At 38.3% G+C, this 20,935-nt stretch overlaps 2 protein-coding genes across 4 annotated transcripts; one reads left to right on the plus strand and one right to left on the minus strand.

Annotated features, from left to right (window-relative positions):
* Window positions 1-883: 883 nt before the first annotated feature.
* phf10 (PHD finger protein 10) lies at window positions 884-12,708 on the minus strand. Of its 2 annotated transcripts, none has more exons than XM_067592052.1 (12): window positions 12,599-12,708; window positions 10,382-10,491; window positions 10,021-10,151; window positions 9,779-9,862; window positions 9,415-9,539; window positions 9,128-9,277; window positions 8,081-8,190; window positions 7,833-7,980; window positions 7,265-7,414; window positions 3,025-3,133; window positions 1,945-2,133; window positions 884-1,850 (listed from the first exon to the last, which is right to left on the minus strand). In XM_067592052.1, exons 1-12 carry the CDS (start codon window positions 12,641-12,643, stop codon window positions 1,753-1,755), a joined length of 1,449 nt encoding a protein of 482 aa, XP_067448153.1. In that variant the 5' UTR covers window positions 12,644-12,708; the 3' UTR covers window positions 884-1,752. The 2 variants fall into 2 exon arrangements, with proteins under 2 accessions (XP_067448153.1, XP_067448144.1); XM_067592043.1 differs by lacking the exon at window positions 12,599-12,708 and adding an exon at window positions 12,125-12,293.
* On the plus strand, window positions 12,616-20,356 carry rab4a (RAB4a, member RAS oncogene family). 2 transcript variants are annotated; one of them, XM_067592065.1, is made up of 8 exons: window positions 12,616-12,755; window positions 13,844-13,924; window positions 14,360-14,474; window positions 14,626-14,688; window positions 14,868-15,022; window positions 15,332-15,427; window positions 17,139-17,284; window positions 18,544-20,356. In XM_067592065.1, the coding sequence occupies exons 1-7, from the start codon at window positions 12,740-12,742 to the stop codon at window positions 17,252-17,254; spliced, it is 642 nt and encodes a 213-aa protein (XP_067448166.1). In that variant the 5' UTR covers window positions 12,616-12,739; the 3' UTR covers window positions 17,255-17,284; window positions 18,544-20,356. The 2 variants fall into 2 exon arrangements, with proteins under 2 accessions (XP_067448166.1, XP_067448174.1); XM_067592073.1 differs by having other exon boundaries at window positions 18,554-20,356.
* The last annotated feature ends 579 nt before the right edge of the window (window positions 20,357-20,935 follow it).

The raw sequence follows: 20,935 nt of genomic DNA on the forward strand, positions 1-20,935 counted from the left end.
ACTCTCTGACAATTTATCTGTAATACTTATAAAATCAATGTTGCTTAATGTTACTAGAAGTACAAATGGATGGCAAAATAATTTACATTATTTGCAATTTCCTGCAAATTGGTCACTCAAAAAAGTGGAGGCTTCAACAGTCACTCCTTCATGTTGCAGTAGCAGTTGTGTGTATGAGACAGTTTTAAAGCTTTGTTCATTACATAAAATGTAAAACACTTGTTTTTGAAATGTATGTTCACAATGCATAAGCTATGTGCAGCCACCCAATCAGTGCAACCAGATTATCTTGATTTTTGGCATCAAAACATCCCAATTATGTCTTCTATGAGTTTTTATAGAACAGAACATTGAAGGTCTTCATTAGTTTTAACTGTATATCAAGCACAGCACACATTTATACAACTGTATCTGTGACATGTTCATAGAAAAACTATTGTGATTAATATGCGGTGTACAACAAATAAGGAATTAATGAGTCTTTTTTTAGTCTCAAAGTAGCTTTTATTGAAAAAAAAAACACTTCAGTATTCAGTGACTATGACATTATTATCAACAAATATTCCATTAACATTTCCATGTAACAACCACTGCAGGACAACAAAAAATTGACAGACTTAAAAAAAAAACTAACAAAAAAAAAACGTCTTTCAAGCTGATTGCAAAAATATCAGTTGATTTATAGTAGCCTGTGGACGCTTAATTTCAATGTAATTACAGTGAGTGGTTACATTTGTGTAATAATTAATAGTGGAGGGTTGGCAACAAAACTAACACATGTAAAGTGAGACACTTTACTATTTCAATTATTGAGACTCAAACATAAATACCTGAAAACTGCTGCAGCCGTAGATCACAGCCAGCGTCTATTACATTTTATTACACAGGACAAGAGTTTAAATAAGATTGCTCTTTACTGGCCTGCATCGTTAAATAAACGTTAATTAAAAAACATATTGTAGTTTATGAGATACAAAAAAAAAAAAAAACATACAAAAATGTTGTTTTGAAAGAAATAAATGAGTGAACTCTTGTTAACCCTGATTGTTTCAGTAGTACAAGATCAAAAGCACCATTTGTTCATCTGAAACAATTTATCGCTGTTGGTCACAGAGATGTGAGACAGAAACTACAAGACGAGTTGGTTTAATGAAGTAGGAATGCACTCACACTGATAGTGGTTAGCAGATCACCAGGATTTAGTGCGACGGAGTTGGATGGATTCAATTAACATTATTCATGTATGATGTCAGTCAGTCCCTAACATTACAGACCAGTTACTATGCTTAAATTAATGCCTAATCTGACATTTTTTAGTACATACATTTGAGATTTATTAATAAACATGGTTTAAGTTTGACTTTACAGGTAGAAAATAGGAGTTCTGTGTTTCTAAACTGATTGTGATTGAAATTATACGCCAGCCTTTCTTCTGTGTTTTCAGACATTACTGATGTAAACAAAGCTTTCACAGCAAAGATTACTCATTCAGACTTGGCTGTTGTCTCGTGGCAGTCTGTGTATTGAACGACTTGTAAATCAGTAACAACAATTTTTGGTATTTTTTGGTAGTGGAACTACACTTTAGATTAAATTTAGATCAAAGACCGGACTTTTCAGATAGTCATAGTCATTCAGAAAGCTTTTGAGGACGTTCAATTTCCACCCTGATCCTTTAACACTTTACAGCTTCTGTAAACAATTATACAAATGAGAATTTGGTCAAGGTATTGTAGTTAATGATGCCGTCGGTCATTTCTGAGCCGACTTGGATTTCTTGGGTGTTTTGGCTCCTCCCTTCTTCTTGGGTGTGGTGAAATTTTTGTCACACACCTCACATACCCAAAGACCTGAGGAGACAGAAAAATTGAATGAATAATTATTTTAAAAAAAATCAAGACAAGTAGAAAGAAGAAGTGCCTGTATGCATGTTCATCCTCTGACCATTAGGTATGGAATCCATGCCCACGCAGAACGTGTGGTATCCTCGGTCACATTTGTCACAGAACATCATCTCGTCCTCATGGTGGGGCTGCTGGCACACGGTGCACGTCTTACACTCCATACACTGCCAGCGGTACGTCTGGATCACACCCACCAGCTCCTCACTCATGTCCAAGCAGGATGGGTGGCCTAAAGTTTATGGACACAAAAACACATGCTCAGAAGAAAGTACGCAGAAACACACAGACAGAGCCAAAGACAGAAATAAATACGTGACACATCCACACAGCAACAGGCACACACACAAGGAGGCAGATGAGACAGCAAAACACAGACAGACATGATGTTCGTGTCTCACTGACACGTCGTTATTTCAGAGAGCATTATCTTGAATCTGTTCACATCTAGACTGTTTTCTAAAATGTCTATAACTAGTTTTATGACTATCTTAAGTGACAGGCTTGGTCTTTTTCTCCATGTCGTCACACCTGCTTGGTAATTACTGTATGAACAGAACATTAAATGTGTTTGACGCAGCCTTCAGATGAATAACTAATGTGTATGTAGGTGTACAGTAACTGTAAATCATTTGAACAGTGAAATATATATATTACCTGAAATAACACAAGCTTTACTGTCTGAATGTAAACACTCACACTGTGTTTAAACAAAGTATAAACAATTTCCTGAAAGTACAAAACTTGCTTATACAGATCTGAAGGCTTCAGCTGTTCCACTCGAGACAATGAAATGAAGTTAACTGGTGGTACAACGACAACTGAACATTTCAATTCACTGATAAGAGCTGATTCATTAGACAACGAACATCTGGGATCAGCTAAATATTATTCAATCATCAGTTAATTAAAAAAAACACCAAAAAAAACCCACTGATGAATAATGAATCAGAGTCAACGTAATTTGAGAAAACATGAAGACACTTAGTAATAGATGTGGCTAAATTCTGCTGATGTTATGTTGCAAATACTGGAAAATAGTTCTTGAACTTAAAGTCAAAAATACAAACACAACACAAGCAGTGCAGGGAAGTGTCCTTTAAAACGAAGTGCATGAACTTACCGCTGTTATCACATTGGGAGCAGTGAATGAGAGCCTCTGGCTTGCCTTTCTTGTTGGCCTCTTTACCCTTCTGGCAAATGCCACATATAGCATTGGGAATGACCTTAGGCTGCAAGGGCAGAATAATGCTATAAAAACCAACCAGAAACGGGTATCCTGTAGTCATGGACAATATACAGTACAGTGTAGTAGTTCAATGCATTTTGAGTGCTTTGGAGACAAAAGACAAAAACAAAAAGAGCACTATATCTTCTACTTTTGGGAGCACAGTACATGAATTACATGTTGACTGGTTTATACACTTGAAACACATAAACTTAAACAGAATTCAGCATATTAAACTGCAACAGTGTGCAAAGTACCAGGAGATTAAAATATATCTCAGGGTACAAACAAGAACGGCATGTGGTGTCTAACAGACCCTCTTGCAAGCATGTTGCATCTGTAATCTAAGTGATGTCATCCCTGCAGCTCCCATTATTTACCATGTAACAATATTCAAGGCTGTTTGACAAACAAATATTTGACAATTGTAGACTTGAATCAATATGCTGATGGACACAATCACAACTTCTGTCCACTCTATGAGTTTGAAATTTTTATTTCCACTCTTGAACTGTGTTTTATGACTATGGATGTCTGAAGAGTTGCTTTTTATGCAACATACCACTGAGTTCAACAGGGGTCAGAGAGGAAAGATAAGGAGACTCGGGGACATTTAAATCAGGATGTCACACTGGAAATATTTGGAAACATTTAACTCTTTTTAACGCCTCTATAGGAAGCCGCCACAGAATTAAAACAGAGAAGACTGAGCAAGATTTTATGGTTGGACTGCAACAGTCTTTATCCAAACTTTTAACGAGTCAAAATCTGTGCATACAATATTTGTCTGAAGCGCATGAAGTAAGTGTGTATCCCCAAAATTAACTAAATCTGTAGTCTTACATACTTACATCATGTCCAGTTGCATTAAACACTTGTGACATCCTTCATTAGAATGTCCCCTGACAGGAAGAGCAGATTAGACTAGACGGCTAATGGTTAAAAAACAAAAACAAAACAATGGATCAATTAAGTTTGGTAATGATGGAAGTCCAAGACTAGAACCAAAGCAGAACTAAACTAGGAGAAAAACAGCAGCAGGAAAGGGAAATAATAAAGAGAAGAGTTGGACACAGCCCCTTGAATTGCTTCACTACAGTGTGAATATAGACATACATATTCTACCAATACTACTACTTTAAAGGATAGAATCAAAATTTTTCCAAGTCTGTCTTAAAATAATAGTCAGGTGTTCATATGTACACTAAAACAGGTTTTGCTCACTGTAATGCACAGTCCTCATTTAGAGCAAAAAGTGATTTAAATGTCTGTCAGAAAATAATCTGAGGCTTCAGCTGTCTGAGTTAGTCAAATAAAGAGGATATCTTCAATAGTTAGTCTTTTTAGTAAAACATTTCCTCTTCCTGTACAGCTACAGCGGAAGGACAAACAACAAAAACAGGGAATTTGGCACTAAAAAGACTAACTTATATATAGATATCCACTAATTTGGAATGCTGAAGCCTCATATTAGCTTCAAATAAATAAATGTTCAAATACATTTTTGCATGAAAAGAGGACTGTGGATTTTCATTCAACCTTTTTCACAGCAGACAGTTTGACTTGTCGTAGCAGAAAAATCACAGGTGCAACTGATCAAGAAAGCCGTACTGATGAATCATCACGCACTGTACCAGAGTCATGAAATTGGAACAAGTAAACCGAAGTCAGCCATCTTTAATGTTATTAATTGCACCTGTACTTTTCCTGCTTTGACGTGTCAAAACGTACTGTGAAAAAGGTCTTTTAGGTGGGAAATCTCTACTGGTTGATACTGGCTCTTCCACAGCTGGTGGAGTTTTAAGATTAATGGACAACAAGATATAAGAGGGATATTCTGTAGGTATAGACTATTACTTTTATTGTTATGTCATGAAATATGTCATCAAATATATTGTCTGTCTCAGCTGTCAATATAAGTAATAAAGTTAGTAGCCATTGATACAAACGCTAACCTGTTAGCTGTGCCGAGTGTATCTACTGAAACTGAACTCTGCTCAACCTTCAAACTCCTAGTAATAATCAGGACGCTCAAATCCCAAATTACACAAATTACACTTTCTCATCTCCTCAACATCACAGAAGAATCAATATCAAGGGCAACACGGTTAAAAAGATCTGAAATATCAACAATGATTATAATATGTTGTAGTCACATTATGACTGCATTAAATGAAGTGTTTTTATCTCCATCATGATCCATTTATGTTTATAGCAATTCATTTCCCAACTTGGTATCATTAACCTTTATTTTATTTTAATGATGAAATATAGATTTGTTTTAATCATGCAACATGTACGACACTCTGAACAAAATTATTCTAAGTAAAGGAAATTAATTCATCTATTTTCATCTTTGTTCTTCATAATTTGTTTTTATTCATGAGCTGCATTGTGAAAATATCACACTACTCAAACACTTTAGAGAGTTTTCACCAATCATGAGGTCACTGTAAACCACTGCATATACTGTAGATGGTAGCCAGACCAGAGCGAAGTAACGTTAATCAGCTAGCAGCCTGCATCACTGACTGTCACATACAGATTCTGGGAACATTGAAAACCATTAGAAATCATAAAACCTTTCATCTATAAATAGGGATTTTCTTAATGGCTATGGAGAATATACTTTACCACTGAAAAAGAGATGAACTCTACGTGCACTTTACTTTGGCAGATTTACCCAGGTTGCAAAGTTATGCATCATACCTTTTGACATCTGCAAACTATATTTTTATAAATATAATGTCTGAAGTTATAGCATCTATAAGTCCTTTTGTACTCATCACAAATTGACATAGTACACGGACACTAATGAATTCTGGCTTCCAACATGTCCACTAAACTCTGTTCCTGCTGGGTCGATTCAAACCATGTGCAAAATGATCAGATGAGTAAAGGACCGTTCAACTGGTACTGGGTAGTCAAACTTAAACACACTGTGAAACTGGTAACTGGCAAACACACACTAGAAAAGGACCGTGTCCACACCACAAAGCTGAGCTGAACTCAACTGGACTTTATATTAACGGGAATATGTAGCCATATTTTTATTTAGGTGTTGGAATTTTTCATCTGCAACTTTGAGGATTGGAAAAATAAAACAAAAACCATGTAGAAGTAGAGTGGAGTGACCGAGGGGCAGCCTTGAACAATTAGATAAAAGTCAAGGTGTTTATTTAAAATAAACCTTTTAAATTTAAAATAACTGCTAAAGATGTGCTGTGACTTGGTGTTAAAACAAGTTAAGCTGATATGGGTTTGCCCAGCAGCGTACACACTACTTCTAGTTCAGCTCAGCAAAAGTGTGAACAAGGTCAGCATGTCCTCATCTCTCCACACTGACATTATAGGGACAAGTAAAGCCCAAACAGCTCTCCGATAATTATTAACAGATTAACAGTACATCACATGGTGTATAAACAAAGCATATTATTGTACCAATACACAATTTAAACATTAGGGTTAAGTGCATTCTACACTTCAGGTATAAATGTTAAAATTCTCTGGTGTTAACATCAACTAGTTTTTAAAAGCAACCACAAAACGTGTGTGGTTTATATTTTCTATATCAGAGTAACAAAAATGTTTTTTTCAAAAATGTGAAAGAAAAACTAGCAGCCAAAACATCCACTTACTTGTCTTGGAAGTATCTTTTTTTTGACAAGTGAGGACACACAAGAGGTATATTGAAGACATTCAAAAAGGAAAAACTTTTAAAGTTCAAATTTGTCTTCGCTGAAAAAACAAAAAAAAAGTGAAAGTGCAGTGGAAAAGAAACACGTGAACTGTTCCTTTAAATTGTTCTTATTGCTCACAGTCTGGTACGAAGGAGGAAAAAAAAAAGCCAGGTGGCAATCATAAAAACAAAAACTGAAGACGGGACCCCCAATGTGTGACTGTGTATATGTGTGTGTGTGTGCGTGTGTGTGTGTGTGTGTGTGTGTGGACCAGGTGGTCCCAGCTGAAATGTTGACAAACTGTAGAAGCCGGAGAACAAAGTGAAGAAAGCTAGGGAGGGTTGACGGGATGGATGGAGTAAGGGAGTGGTAGTAGTAGAAAGAGGAGGAGGGGGGGTAGAAAAAAAGTGCTGCTGCTGTTGTTGGAGAAGAGTTCAGGTGGTTTTGTCCTCTACCTTGTACCCTGGGGTGGATTTGTGGGAGGCAGAATGGCGATGGCCGTCTTTGCCCGGCGTGGATGTCCTGTCTTTGGCCTTGGACTTGTGGCCCTGTCCGCCTCCTCCCTCCTGGCTCTCCACGTCTGATGTGTTGCCTGAAGAACTGTCCTGCAGAGGAAGAGAAGAGGAGGGGGAGAGAGTTAAGCACAAGAGAGGGATTTAGAAATGATGTACACAACTGTCTGAGTTCAGGTTTGTTGTGTTAATAGTTCTGAGATCGAACCAGAACCTTTATTTCTTCAGCCTATGGATGCACAAAAGCCTTCCCAGTGTGGCTACAATTAATTATGATTTCTTTAATGTCATGATATTGCATCAGATTAACCATTAACATAAATGAAAACTGTAAAAAGAAAAGGCTGCATTTCTCCCAGCTAATCACAGTAATTCTTTAGCTTAATGAATCTTATCTTTTCACTTTTACAAAGCATAGTACAATTGCCGCATGGTAGATTTCTACCATTAAAACATCATTAGTCCAGAATGGATGTATGAACAAGCGTCCAGTGGCAGCTTCATGTCTTACAGATGAGTTCTTGTTCTTTTTTTCATCCTTGCCATCCTCAGCGTCGTCTGAGTCGGGTTCTGAGTCCAGCGCAGGGAGCTCTGGATCCAGTGGAGGCTCAAACAGAGCTGTGTTCAACGGCAGGTACCGCAGCTCATTGGGAGAGTACCTGTTATGGACAATATGATAAATGCATCAGGGCAAAACACTCAGCATGGCAACAAACCAGAAAACACAATAAGGTTACATGTGATTTGGGAGGAATGTACTTTTTGTAGTAGTCCTGGAACTGTCCTGGTATGAGAGCCACAGGGTAGGGCCCTGTCCTGGTCAGCTCTGGAGCAAGCACCTTGAACCTTCCCTGGGGCACCTGGATAATCTGGGACAACACACCAAACACAAAGCATGTCAAAATGTTATAATACCAAAAACAAGCCGGTGAGGTCCAAGTTGTTGATGATGAAAGACTGACAGCAAAGTCAGAATTCAACACACATGGTCTTTATATATCTACTGGTTCAGATGTGATGTATACTGGTGAAGATCATCATAGTTCCTCCTAACTTCTACTTCTGGGGGAAATTCTGCCCTCTTTCTTTAAAAGAGCAACAAACCAAGTTTTGATTCAGATTAGGAACAGAAGTCTTCGTATGTGTAACTAGAGCTGGTCATCACAGAGTAACAGCTGAGATACACCAGGCACGGATGCAATGCGTCATGTAGGCAGGACAGAGAGGGGTTTTCTACCTGCTACACCAATCTCATCTCCGTCACTGCATGCATATTGAGTTTTGCCGAGTGATAATGCAGTTGCTTATGCAGGGTTTGGAAGCCTAGGCTATATTAACTGGTACTGAATTAATTAACTAGATCGTTTTAACTACAAGATCATGGATACACATTGATTTGATTGATTTATTTTAATGTGCAATGTAAAAAAAACCCCAACAAGGTGACTTCTGCGTCACATTGCCTCTGGTACAATGAAGTATTTATTTTAATCATTTTAAACAGTTTGTGCTTGTTTTTTTTTTTGTTTTTTTTACACACTTCTATGTAGATTTTACCTGGTGGAGGGCTGTGTAGCCACATGTAAAAAAACAAAAGACATGAGCAGTGCGATGTCCGCACAGCTTCCATGGTCAGCATAGCAGCTTCAGTTGATTTTAATGGACGTGCTTGTGTCCGTGCCTAATGTATTCTGACTGTCACACATAATGTAGTTTTGTTATATGTTGCCTTCAATGATGGTCACAGGATCCTCATCGAAACTCAGTCAGTTCACCAAATCATCTGTTATCTTAAGTTGGACTTACATGTGTCTGGAGGTCAAAATAAGCTCTCCTCTCTTCCATACGCTCCCTGTTGAAGTTACTGTTGAACTCTGCAGCCTTTTTAGCTGCCTTCTTAATGTACTCAGGTACTTTGCTGGCCTCCACCTTCTGTGGGTTCTGCTGCTGCATTTGCTATGAAAGGACAATAGACAAAGCAGCATTCACATACATGTATGTGGAGGACTTTCATTAAATGCATTACTGTAAAATAAGAATAACACTAACAGCAGTCATCAATCCTAGGATATACATATTATTTGTGTACTTACAGAGTACTCTTTAGCTATTCTCTGTCGCTCTCTCTCCTGCAGTATGACCGAGTACTCAGAGTGTTTGGTGGGATACTCCTTTATCATCAGATCTATCACCTCATCACTCCGCAGAGCTGTCAGACCTGGAAACAAACAAACAGCATTCAGATCCTGTGCACACTTTCACTGCATCAAGCTTACTGATGACTTGCACAATCAAATGTTATTCACGGAGTAAATCACATAAACAAGGTACCTGACTATTAAAACTCCTAACGCACCATGTTAAGAGAATGCTAGGATTTTTTTTCTGCAATGTAGTGAAAAAAACCTATGTACTTCAAGCTGGTCTGACAGTATTAGGGCTGGAGGTGGTTCCTACCCAGAGTGCACTGTGTCTCAGTGATGACGTTCTGTTCGCGCAGGTAGAGCTTCTCTTTGTGGGACAAGTCTCTCCTCTCCATATCTAAAGAGTAACAAAAAAAAAAACAATGCCACTGGTCAGGGAACAGGTTACAGTAATTCTCCTTAACAGCTCAATGGAAAAGACAAAGACTATCATTACAACAGCATGAAAGCTGACAAAAAACTACAGAGGTAACAGCTTTTTATTCCAGTTCATACCAGGGTACTTCCTCTTGAAGGATGTGACTCCCAGATACTCGCTGACCTGCTCCTGCAGCATGTAATACTCTCCTGTATCATCTGGCGGCCATTTGTACTCTGTCAGGTTCTCTGCTGGGAAATATGTTGGACTGGACGAGGGGTGAGGGGGACAACAGGGGTTGAGTATAAAGACTGTTGTCTGGCAGCATAGAGAATATAATAGGTACTAAACAGTCATGGCTCTCAGTTTGATCATATATGTATATGTACATTTTTTGAGCCCTCAGGTTATCAAGACCAGTTAAAAAATACTTGAGACTGTTTCAACATGCCCCCTGACAAATTACTGCTCTATGACAAACACTACAAGCCAACCCACCCAAGCTCTTGGCTGGAGGTGTCACAGCTTCGAGAGCTTTCGCCTGAACCCATTCTCCTCCTCTTGGGAGGCTGGCTGCCATCATTGGATACCTCTTCTATTATATCCTCCTGCAGAGAAAAAGAAAAGAATACCATTTTAATTATGTTTAACCATGATATAAGGTGATGTTGGCAAATAGGATAAAGCAGAAAATGGACTCGTATGTAATGAACTGAGAGGAAAGAGAGGAGGACTATCTCATTTTGTTAAACCCAACTTTCTCACACTGGAGTATTGCTTTGCTGCTGTTTGTGGGCACTTTTTGGTCACTATTTGTGATTTGACTTTTTTTTTTTTTTTTTTTTTTTTTTTTTTTTAAAATGGGCAGAGAAATATTTGTTCATCACCTCCCCTGTGGTTCACATTTTTGGACACCTAAGCATCACTTCTCACACATCAGAGAAAATTACTTGTCAAGTCTTAAATGTACACTGTTCTCCCATTCAAAGTCATTTTCGTCTGCAATGAGGCAACAGAAAAACCTCAAAATGAACAGTCATCTTATTACATTGTCCATCACATCTATTGTATTTCAGATTCATATTTTGATCATCTTTGGGGTACTGTCTGTATATGTTGCTGCATTGTGTAGATTATTCAGGTATCAATATTTGGTACACTCAACTCTGACATCTATGAACAATCATGCACTGTACTATCATAGCAATATCCACCTGACCATTATATTCTTTCCGTTCTATTTATTTTTTCTATTTGAGTTAGTTTTTTAATCACTGTGTGTAATTTAGCCTTTAATTGCATTTACGTTATTGTTTTTACGTCATTGTCGGCTGCAGTAACATTGTAATTTCCCTTTGGTATCAATATAGTATCTGACTGTCTGTCTAGTCTACATTAATGTGTGAAAACTGATCTAAAATGATTCATTTTTGACGTTTAGGATTTGTCTGTAGTGGGGACTGAAGGAGTATTTGAAAAGAACAAGCAGCTAACGGAACACTCCACTATAGTAACTGTTATCAGATAATTATATAATAAACAGCTGAATGTGTGTGCTAACATTACATAAATATCAATATGGATTACCTCATTGTTTAACACAGAAGCCTCCGCTCCCGCACCAGCAGACTGAAAGCCTTTTTTTCTGCTAAACTGTTTACTCACCACAACGTCACTTTATATAAACATACTGCATCATTTCCACAAATGTATATCTGTATATCTACATCTTATATATCTTTGTAAGCTGCACATAGTAATTTATATCATGCACATCAGCATTTTATGTCTAAATTGCACAACTGCATCTGGTTGTTCGATATTTGTATTTGTTCAATGACAATAAAGTTAAATCTAATCTAATGTGTTGATGGGAGAGGGTGATTAGTATCACCGATTACAGACTTGACCTTACATGCACAGAAACGTTAGTTAATCACGTTCTGTGTTTTTTACATTAAAAAACGACACAAATCTCTGTTTATAGACCCGACACTATAGACTGTATAAAAATATTATTGCCCAACACGCAAATATAAGCCGTCCTGAAAAGGTTAATCATTCGTTACACAGCTGGAAACAAAACAAAGGGGTGACGCTAACGTCGCTAACAGTCATTCATGGACTCAGGTAGCCGTTGGATAGCTAAATAGCTTAGCTGTTAGCTAACAGAGCGACGATGCAGAGCTCCCTGAGCAGAGATAACCATGAGTCGTGTTGTCTGCGGAGTATAAATGTCACCTTTATGGACTGGGCTCCAGGAGTAGCGGGGTTGCTGTCGCAAGGCGGTCTGACGGGGAGCACAGCAGCCATATTCCGCTAAATAAAGCTTTGCTGCTGGGCTAGCTGCTAGCTCACCAGCCGTTTGTTTAGCTTTCTTCTTTCCGGTGAGGTTTTTGTGGCGGTTGAGAAACGTTAATGCAACATCACTGCCACCATCTGCACCGGAGTGTGGAGATATATGAAGATATTTTAAGTTAATTTTAATTATAACCGGTAGTATTTGAATTATTTACATTAGAATTATATTCCACGACTCTTTAAATGTGGAGCTCAAACGACGCTCTCGCCCTAATGACAGCATTTCAACTCATTTCAACGCTGTAGAAAGAAATTTGACTTTAATTCAATAAAAACCTAGTTAGTGAAGCAGCACCACCCTGCGCCAGCCTGCCACATTACAAAGACATTATTTTCAAACGACAAACCACGTACGGGAAGTCGGAGGTGGACAATCCAGCTGGAATCCGCGGAAATCATCAACAGGACTATTTTCCTTTCCTTAGCTAGCTATCCATCTGTCAACCCTCCATTTCTCCCTTCATTCCCTTTCGCTGTCAAAACGCCACACTGGCGATGTCGGAGTCTTACGGTAAGTAGTCTGTTTATTTGACAAGTGGCCACCGTCAACATCTTCATGTAGTCACAGAGATGGGATGAGGCAGGTGTGCCGAAGGGGCTTTTTTCTCATCGTAAATAAATAGCTGGCAGGCTAACCTAGCCGCTGGTGAAGGCTACACTGGCCTTAAAGATGCCCTGTCAGCGTTAAGTAACATCTCAGGGGTATTACACTGTGGTTATGTTGGCAAAATGTGTCGAGTTTGTTTGCTCAGGAGTTCTGGGGACAGGGCTGAGGATGATGAAGCTGACATTAAGATCTGATTGTGCCGTGTGTACTGTAAACCAGAAAGTGTGCTGGAAACTTGGATACACCATTAAGATCATAACTCTGTTTTAAGAGACAATTTTTGTCCTGACTTCACCATTTTTACACTGTATAGTCTCAGTAGTATCTACATATGCTAGTGAAAGTGTATTGATTTGTGGGTAAACACAAGATGAGATGTGTTTTTATTCCCACAGTTGATTATTGATTATGAATTACCTTTTATCTGTATTAGAGAAGCCAAGTTGGTTATTACTCTGAAAAAATATAATATAATAAAAAGTGAATGTGGAAATATAATAATGTGGAAACAACTTTTATCATAACTGTGCATAATTGTACACCACATAGCTATATATTACAATATTGTATTCTGTTCTGCCATTTTTTATGATTTTATGACCAAAGCCAGACTGATTGTTGGGGCCAACATCGATAGCAACATCTAAGAGTTCAAAAATTCATTAATAATATATCAGTTGAGATTCATTTTTCAACATAAACATATAACATAAACATTTTTGGGAGAGATCCCTTAAGTTTTATTATTAAAGAACTGTTACCAAGACTGAGCAGGGTGTATTATATACCTGTCAGTGGTTCTCTCTGCTAGATAAACTATGTAAGGGTGACCCCTTATTTTTTTTCTAAATGACCAAAAACACATATCCAGCATTTCTGTATTGCGGTTTCTTTGTTGTTATTATCAGACTTTCTGATATTTACAGAACAGCAGACGTGTTGTGTTGTGTGTAAAGGATATCAGTGCTGTAATTTCTGTGTTTCCTCCCCAGATTTCCTGTTTAAATTCCTGGTGATTGGGAATGCTGGAACTGGCAAATCCTGCCTGCTGCACCAGTTCATCGAGAAGAGATGTGAGTCAGAAATATTTAGAAAACAATCTTCTGTTCATAAACTACTGTACTGTTGTCTAGCGGTGCTAGAAATAAGTAAAATTCTGCTCTATATTGACATAGCTCTTCAGACAACAAATATCCACATCCTGATTTAGTAGCAATTTACACTCATTGTTAGCTGTAACACAGTAAAGTGTTAAATGTGTTAAAATCAATGAACTCGGTGAATCTAATCAACACGTACCAATATGTGAAAATTTGTTAAACTTTTTTTTAGTGTAGTTCCGAAACAAGGATATGTCTAGAGAGATTTAGTACACAATGCCTCATCTTGTAGCATTATAAATAAAACCTCAGAATGATTCATCGTGCTGAAAAGATAAGATCATCACGTGTTGCAGTTGTTTATCTATAATGACAAGATTGCTTGAACGTCTGATTTTTGTTTCCCAGTTAAGGATGAATCCAACCACACAATTGGAGTGGAGTTTGGCTCCAAGATCATCAGTGTGGTCAACAAAATGGTCAAACTGCAGATTTGGGACACTGCAGGACAAGAACGGTTCAGGTAGGAAAATATTCCAACATAAATAAACTGTTGGCAAATCATTGATTATTCTAACTGTAAGGTGTTCAAGTAAATGTATGACTGTAAGTTAAAATATGTCTGTCTGCCTGCTGGTCCTGACTGTGTGTCTGTTTATGTGTTTGTCTGTCAGGTCTGTGACCAGAAGTTACTACAGAGGAGCAGCAGGAGCGCTGCTGGTTTATGATATCACCAGGTAAATCAGCAAACATGATTTCAGATTGCGTCTATGTCAAGTCCCTTCTTGGTTTCTTTTCCTGCCAGCTCACATTAATAGACTCCCTTCACCTTTTCTAAAATGTACCCTGTTGTCTCTCCCTTCTTTCTGTCTTTCTCCTCTTTCTGTGTCTTTGTCTCCGTCTCTCTACACTGCAGTCGAGAGACATACAACGCTCTGACTACATGGTTGAGCGATGCCAGGATGCTGGCCAGTCAGAACATCGTCATCATCCTGTGCGGAAACAAGAAGGACCTGGACGCTGATAGAGAGGTCACGTTCCTAGAAGCTTCACGCTTCGCTCAGGAGAACGGTAAGATCGAGCGTCTGTGATCAAGTGGGACTGCTTGTTTGTTTCTCTCTCTGCAAAGTCCTTATTTAGTCAGTAGAAAGGAGCACCAGGCCTTGAGTCATCGTTAGAGGAAGGACATAATTTCTTTTGGCAAGTCCTTAGTACAACATTTTCCTGACAGTAATGCAATTTACTTCTGTTCTGCAAAGAATTACTCTGCTTTCAGTAAAATGATTGTATGGACTGAAATACTGTGTGTGTGTGTGTGTGTGTGTGTGTGTGTGTGTGTGTGTGCGCGTGTGTGTGTGTGTGTGTGTGGGTGTGTTTCAGAGCTGATGTTCCTGGAGACCAGCGCTTTAACAGGGGAGAACGTTGAAGAGGCCTTTGTCCAGTGTGCTCGGAAAATCCTCAACAAGATAGAGTCAGGTAGGAACTCTGATCCTCACCCATAACTGTAACCCCCGACTCTAAATCCCTTCTTATCTCAACAGGCTCAACAAGACAGGCTTAGGTATGAATCCCAACCCCAGACTGTAGCAGTTCTCAAGGAGATTTTTCACAGACATGAAGTCAGGAATTGACCATATCTCCAGCACTAACAAGCCCTAACTATAAACTCTTCACCTAGCTACAGCATTGCTCCAGGACAAGCCTCAAAACAATCAGACATACGATCACAGGGTACATCTCAAGTCTGTTATTTGTTATTTCCTCGCTCCTTGATCCCCACTTGAACCGGAAGTTGTTCCGGTCTGCCATCTTGAAGGCCGTCTAAAGTCTCTCATTCCTGCTCTGAGGAGCCATGAGCAAGGATACATGAGAGCAGCCTTCACAGAAGTCTTTTACCAGCTGACACGTTCTCTTATTGCATATCAGTTATTGATTGGACACTGCAGCTGATCGGACTGATCTGATACATCACAACATCACTACAATTTCATACAGGAGTGAAGACAGATAACAGAGTTAACTCTCTTAAGTTTTTTCTTTTCATAATCTGTTATTTCCCCCATTAACTTTTAATATGGATAAAATTAAAGTCAGGGATTCTGTCTGTCAGCAAGAAACACTTTTTAAACACGTTTATATTTTGTATCATTTGTCATCATTTCCATTCAGTCACATGTGAGGCTGAAAAATTCCTGAGCGTCAGGTTTGAGTTGAGTTACATAATTTCTTTTTTCCCCTGAAACATTTAGCCTAATAAATAATTTCCAATGTTCAAAAGACACTCTGATCATATTCTCAGTTATTAAATAATTGATTCACAATCAGAATATCAATAAATACAGACGCAAACAATGAATTAATAATATAAACACACTCTGCCAGTAGAGATGGTTCGTGTGCCTCTGAGCAGGACACAGTATAAATACAGAATGCAGGTTTTTATTCATGTGCAGGTGTTTGTTAAACAGGTAACAGGCTGCAGAGAGAAAACAGCTGCTCTGGCAATGATAACTGTGTGTCTTTATTAGTATTAGCACAGTGCACATGTGTGCAGACACAAACTCCATCAGAAGTTGCTCCAGCTGTTAAAGCAAACTGCCAGCTGATCCAGCTGTGATCAGCTGCTGCCGTCATCAGAAACTGATGTTGCTTCATGTGACGCTTCAGAGGAAAAGACGTCTTATTTCTCTAAAAACATATTTCCTCGTTTCCTCTCTTATTGCATGGTTTCTTTGCATCTCTCCATGAATCCTCAGTGGGAGAGACTAAGACGCAAGGAAAGGATGCAAGTGAAGGAAAAGTGGATTCAATTAAGAGACTTGAGATGTACCAACAGTGTGAAAGTATGTCTGTGTGCTTAGATGGAGATCAGTGGCAAACTAGACAGTTCAACAGTGTTACTAAAGGATGCAGCAGAAGAAAAATACAATTTACCCACATTTTTTATACACAACTTTTTCAGACTTGTGTTAAACATGTGAAGTGTTTTAATTTTTTCTTCTTATTATTTTTTGTTCAATGACATGTTTGTTTGTTTTTTCCCATTATGTGACTATTGGTAATTTCATGGCAGATTTTGAAGATTACCGGCACCGTATCAACTGCATTCTTAACTTTATAATGAAAAAGAGTTGGTGGAGAACATCAGTCCAGCCCTCTCACTTCATCATTTTTCTTTCTTTTTCAGGGGAGCTGGATCCAGAGAGGATGGGGTCAGGTATCCAGTATGGCGATGCTGCGTTACGACAGCTTCGTTCTCCTCGTCGCGCTCAGCCACAGGGCACCCAGGAGTGTGGCTGCTAGTGGGCGCACCCAGTAACATACGCAGACAAGGTGAAAGAGCCAGAGAACCAATGTGTTTGTCCTCGGACTATTATGTGTTTGCATGATGAGATGATGGAGTCAGATTTTTTTACTAGAGCTTAAAGATTTTCCTGATATTCATTTGATTTCTCTGAGATACCAATTTTATTTCACACGAAGAAGAGCGTCAGAAGCAGAGTTTATGTGCAGCTTGAGCGACTTGAAATTCTGGTCATCGCTCACAGCGCGTCTGCTGCACTCAGCCTCTCCTTCTCCTCTACAATCCTGTCACTCATCATGTGATTTACAAACCCTGCAGTCTGAATTCATTTCTAGAGTGAAGGGGACTTTTAGGGCTTGTAAAACTTGCGGTTTTGTCATAAATTCCACAAATGTGGTTCAGCTTTCACTAAACGTGAAAGAAAGCATCTGTTGGATTTTTTCATTCTTCATTAAAGCTATTTAAGAGGATTTTAATGCTCATAAACAGTTACTAGTGAATTAAAGGATAATAATAATAATAATAATAATAATAATAATAGTAATAAACATTCTATATTTTTGTTATTATCAATAATCCTACAAAAAGACCAAAACTAACAGTTCAATAGTCTGTTTCTCTCCTCCCAAGCTGACTGGTTTCTATTGAAGCTGTAAACCTTTAGAATAACAGGTCATGAAAAAAAAAAAAAGAAAAATCGTTTCCTAAAACAGCCGGCTCTGCTTTCTGCTGTGGATCTGGTGAGTATCCCAGCAGGACAGTGTTGTGTTTGTGGGATTGACTTGAAATAAACTTCAGTGGGGCGTCTGGTAGCTGAGTGGTTAAGACGCATAGCACGTAACTGCAACGTCAATTCCATCTGAGGGCCTTTGTTGCAGGTCTTTCTCCTCTCCCTCTTTCCCTGCATTGCTTGTCTGCATCTCTACTATCAAATAAATGCAAAATACAAAAAAACGAATCTAAAAAAAAAAACTGTAGTGCCCACGTTCATCATAATGAAGAAATGTGTCATCCAGAGCTATGATGTGGCTCATTGATGCATTTTTAATAGTTTTTGGATAACAGTAGAGTTTCATGTCACAGAGTAATCTGCTACATTAGGCTTGTTATTAGGATCAGTTCATTGTTGGTTTCTGCTTTTTTGTGAGATTTGTTGACAGTATGAAAAATAGAAACATGATTAATGGGTACTTACATCCTCATTGTTGATACACATGTGCTTACAACATACAGCCATGCTAATAAGTTTAATTTCTCTCTTGATGTGTGTGTATGTGTGTGCGGTCAGTGTGTTTCAGACAGGTTTGTGAAGACCAGGAGAAGAACAGCCACGTGGGACCCAGATGATGTTGGGTTCAGGTTGCTATGCTGGTGACTCCTCCCTGACTCCTCTTTGACCTTCGCACGGAACCTCCTGAACCTTCGTAGTCATGGCTGCACCTGAAGAGAGCCCCCTCCCCTCCCAACCTGACCCCCACCCCCACCCTGACCTCCTGACCCCCCACACTCTCCAACAACCTACTCCACTAATGGACCAAACCCCAGCTAGCCCTCGAATCAGGATGAGAATTACTGACATTTGTGTAACTTATCTCTCTCTTACTTGTTTTCCTGCCATCTACACTACTTCACCACATACTTATCTCTCCATCCACCTTCTCTAATTTCCTATTAACCTTCTATACCACCTACTTAACAGCCTGCTCCCCTGTAATAAACTTAACAGTCTACTGACTCCCATGCATTTTGCACTCCCTTCATGCCTTCTGCACCCCCTGCTTGCACATTTTTTCTCCCAGTAAAGCGTCCCTTGGTAAATACATTCATCACCACCTCCTCCACATTCTACCTGGACCTGCTGAGCCTCTGCACAAACTTCCCCTCCTGCCCTCCATCCCTTCCTCTCTTGCATTTCTTTTCCCTCTTACCTTCCCTCACATCTACCTGCCTGTCTCTTTAACGCCGCGCTCTCTGTCTTTCTAAATCTCTGCCCTTTCCCTCCTACAGCATCTTATACACTGTACAGTGTTTCTGTATATAGAGACTGACGCATGTTTTCTCCAACAGAATATCAGAGTATTTCATTTATGAAGAGATATTATATGTATATTGAAGTAGGTATCATATTCAGCATCCGTTACATTGTTCACTGTATTATTATTATTATTATTATTATTATTAATATTATCATGTTAAGCTACAATACACTGGCAACTTGTGAGCAGTATACATGAGCAGTACTGTTTGCAGCGATTTGTATATTTGTAAATGAGACAAGTTGATGTGGATGACATCACGGATTTACTAGTTTATGTGGAAAAATGCTGTTTATCATTGTTCATGCTCATAGATTAAAAAAACAGACACAGCCAGGCAGAAATACTCTGAACAGACTTTCTGTTAGTTCAGTTAAATCATCTGGAGCATAAATATCTTGTCATATCTTAATTTACACTTGCTCATCCAGCATTCACCTTTCAGATAAATTACCTATCTGACAGCGTAATGTCCTTTATTTTAAATGTTGTTTACATGAAAACCTGACTGACTGACTGCTGTGGTAAAAACGGTCAAATGCATTTCAAGTTTTAGCAACGATGTGAAACTGTCTGATGTGTGCTTGATTCATTTTGTCTCCAAAGATACTGTTTGTCTCTCAACATCAAACAGTTTGGACACACGAAGCTCTTGACTAAAACCACTTCAATTTGGGGATTTTTTTACATATTAGATTTAGATTTAATGAAAAAATGTGTTTTGAAAGTTTCTTTACCTTGTTGTAAAGGTCATCATGGTAGACATAGTTGTATACAAGCATGAAGACGTCACTCTTGTATGTTTATTTACATTTTTTAACATTGTAGAAATTAGGAATGAATAAAAACTATACTTTAAATCAAGCACATGTCAAACAGTTGGTCTGATGGTGGCTTTGGCTGCTTTACATCAGGTTGCTTATTGTCTCATGTTTATGTCATTAAGTCCTTAGTTTATCTTCATGTATGTCTGTTTTTCTCTCGTCATTATGAATATCATGGATTTTTAATTTATTGTGTATGATAAAAGGATATGTTTTTAAAATAAAAACAAATACAAATCCAGCATTTTCTTTGAAAGATTTTGTTACTGTAATCCGCACAGATGAATGTTGTGTTGTGCTTCATTTTATTTGGTTGTAAAGAACTTTTGATGTAGTCTTAAAAAGGGTTAAACACACAGAAAATAAACACCCAACAATAACGTTACAACATGTTCACATATAATAAATGGCTTTAAACATTAATTTGATGATCACCGAGTTCAAAAAGCATAAAAAATGATCAAAATTTTGTTGTACAGTTTATTAGACATCCATTGACTGAGATCATTCTTGATCTCAGCTACGGCGTCCCCAAGATCAACTTAACTGATTACATCATCTATGATGTAAAATAACAGTATGAATTAGATATTTGTTTCAGCACATTGATGATGTAACAGTGCAGATATCAACATCGTCAGCTCGCTGATGGTGTCACAGTTCTTTATCATTGTGGTATCGGGGGAAAATGTACAATCTGGTTAAATCAATGTATTTGGAAAATAGGTTTGCTGTTAAATTGGAGACAAACTGATTTTTTCATCCAGAGAAGAAGTGTTTGTTAAGGTTGCAATTTAACTCTAACTTACTTTAATGTGTA

Source organism: Thunnus thynnus, chromosome 1, assembly GCF_963924715.1.
Source record: "Thunnus thynnus chromosome 1, fThuThy2.1, whole genome shotgun sequence".
Taxonomy (NCBI): Eukaryota; Metazoa; Chordata; class Actinopteri; order Scombriformes; family Scombridae; genus Thunnus; species Thunnus thynnus.

What these genes read in the sequence shown, in the direction of transcription:
- rab4a (XM_067592065.1), top strand. An exon ending in CCAGTTCATCGAGAAGAGAT is followed by an intron (nt 13,925 to 14,359) that starts GTGAGTCAGAAA and finishes TTTGTTTCCCAG; the next exon opens with TTAAGGATGAATCCAACCAC. An exon ending in CTGGTTTATGATATCACCAG is followed by an intron (nt 14,689 to 14,867) that starts GTAAATCAGCAA and finishes TCTACACTGCAG; the next exon opens with TCGAGAGACATACAACGCTC.
- phf10 (XM_067592043.1), bottom strand. Translation starts at nt 12,196, where the DNA reads ATGGCTGCTGTGCTCCCCGTCAGACCGCCTTGCGACAGCAACCCCGCT. An exon ending in GAATAGCTAAAGAGTACTCT is followed by an intron (nt 9,278 to 9,414) that starts GTAAGTACACAA and finishes GTCCTTTCATAG; the next exon opens with CAAATGCAGCAGCAGAACCC. An exon ending in CATGGATTCCATACCTAATG is followed by an intron (nt 1,851 to 1,944) that starts GTCAGAGGATGA and finishes CTGTCTCCTCAG; the next exon opens with GTCTTTGGGTATGTGAGGTG.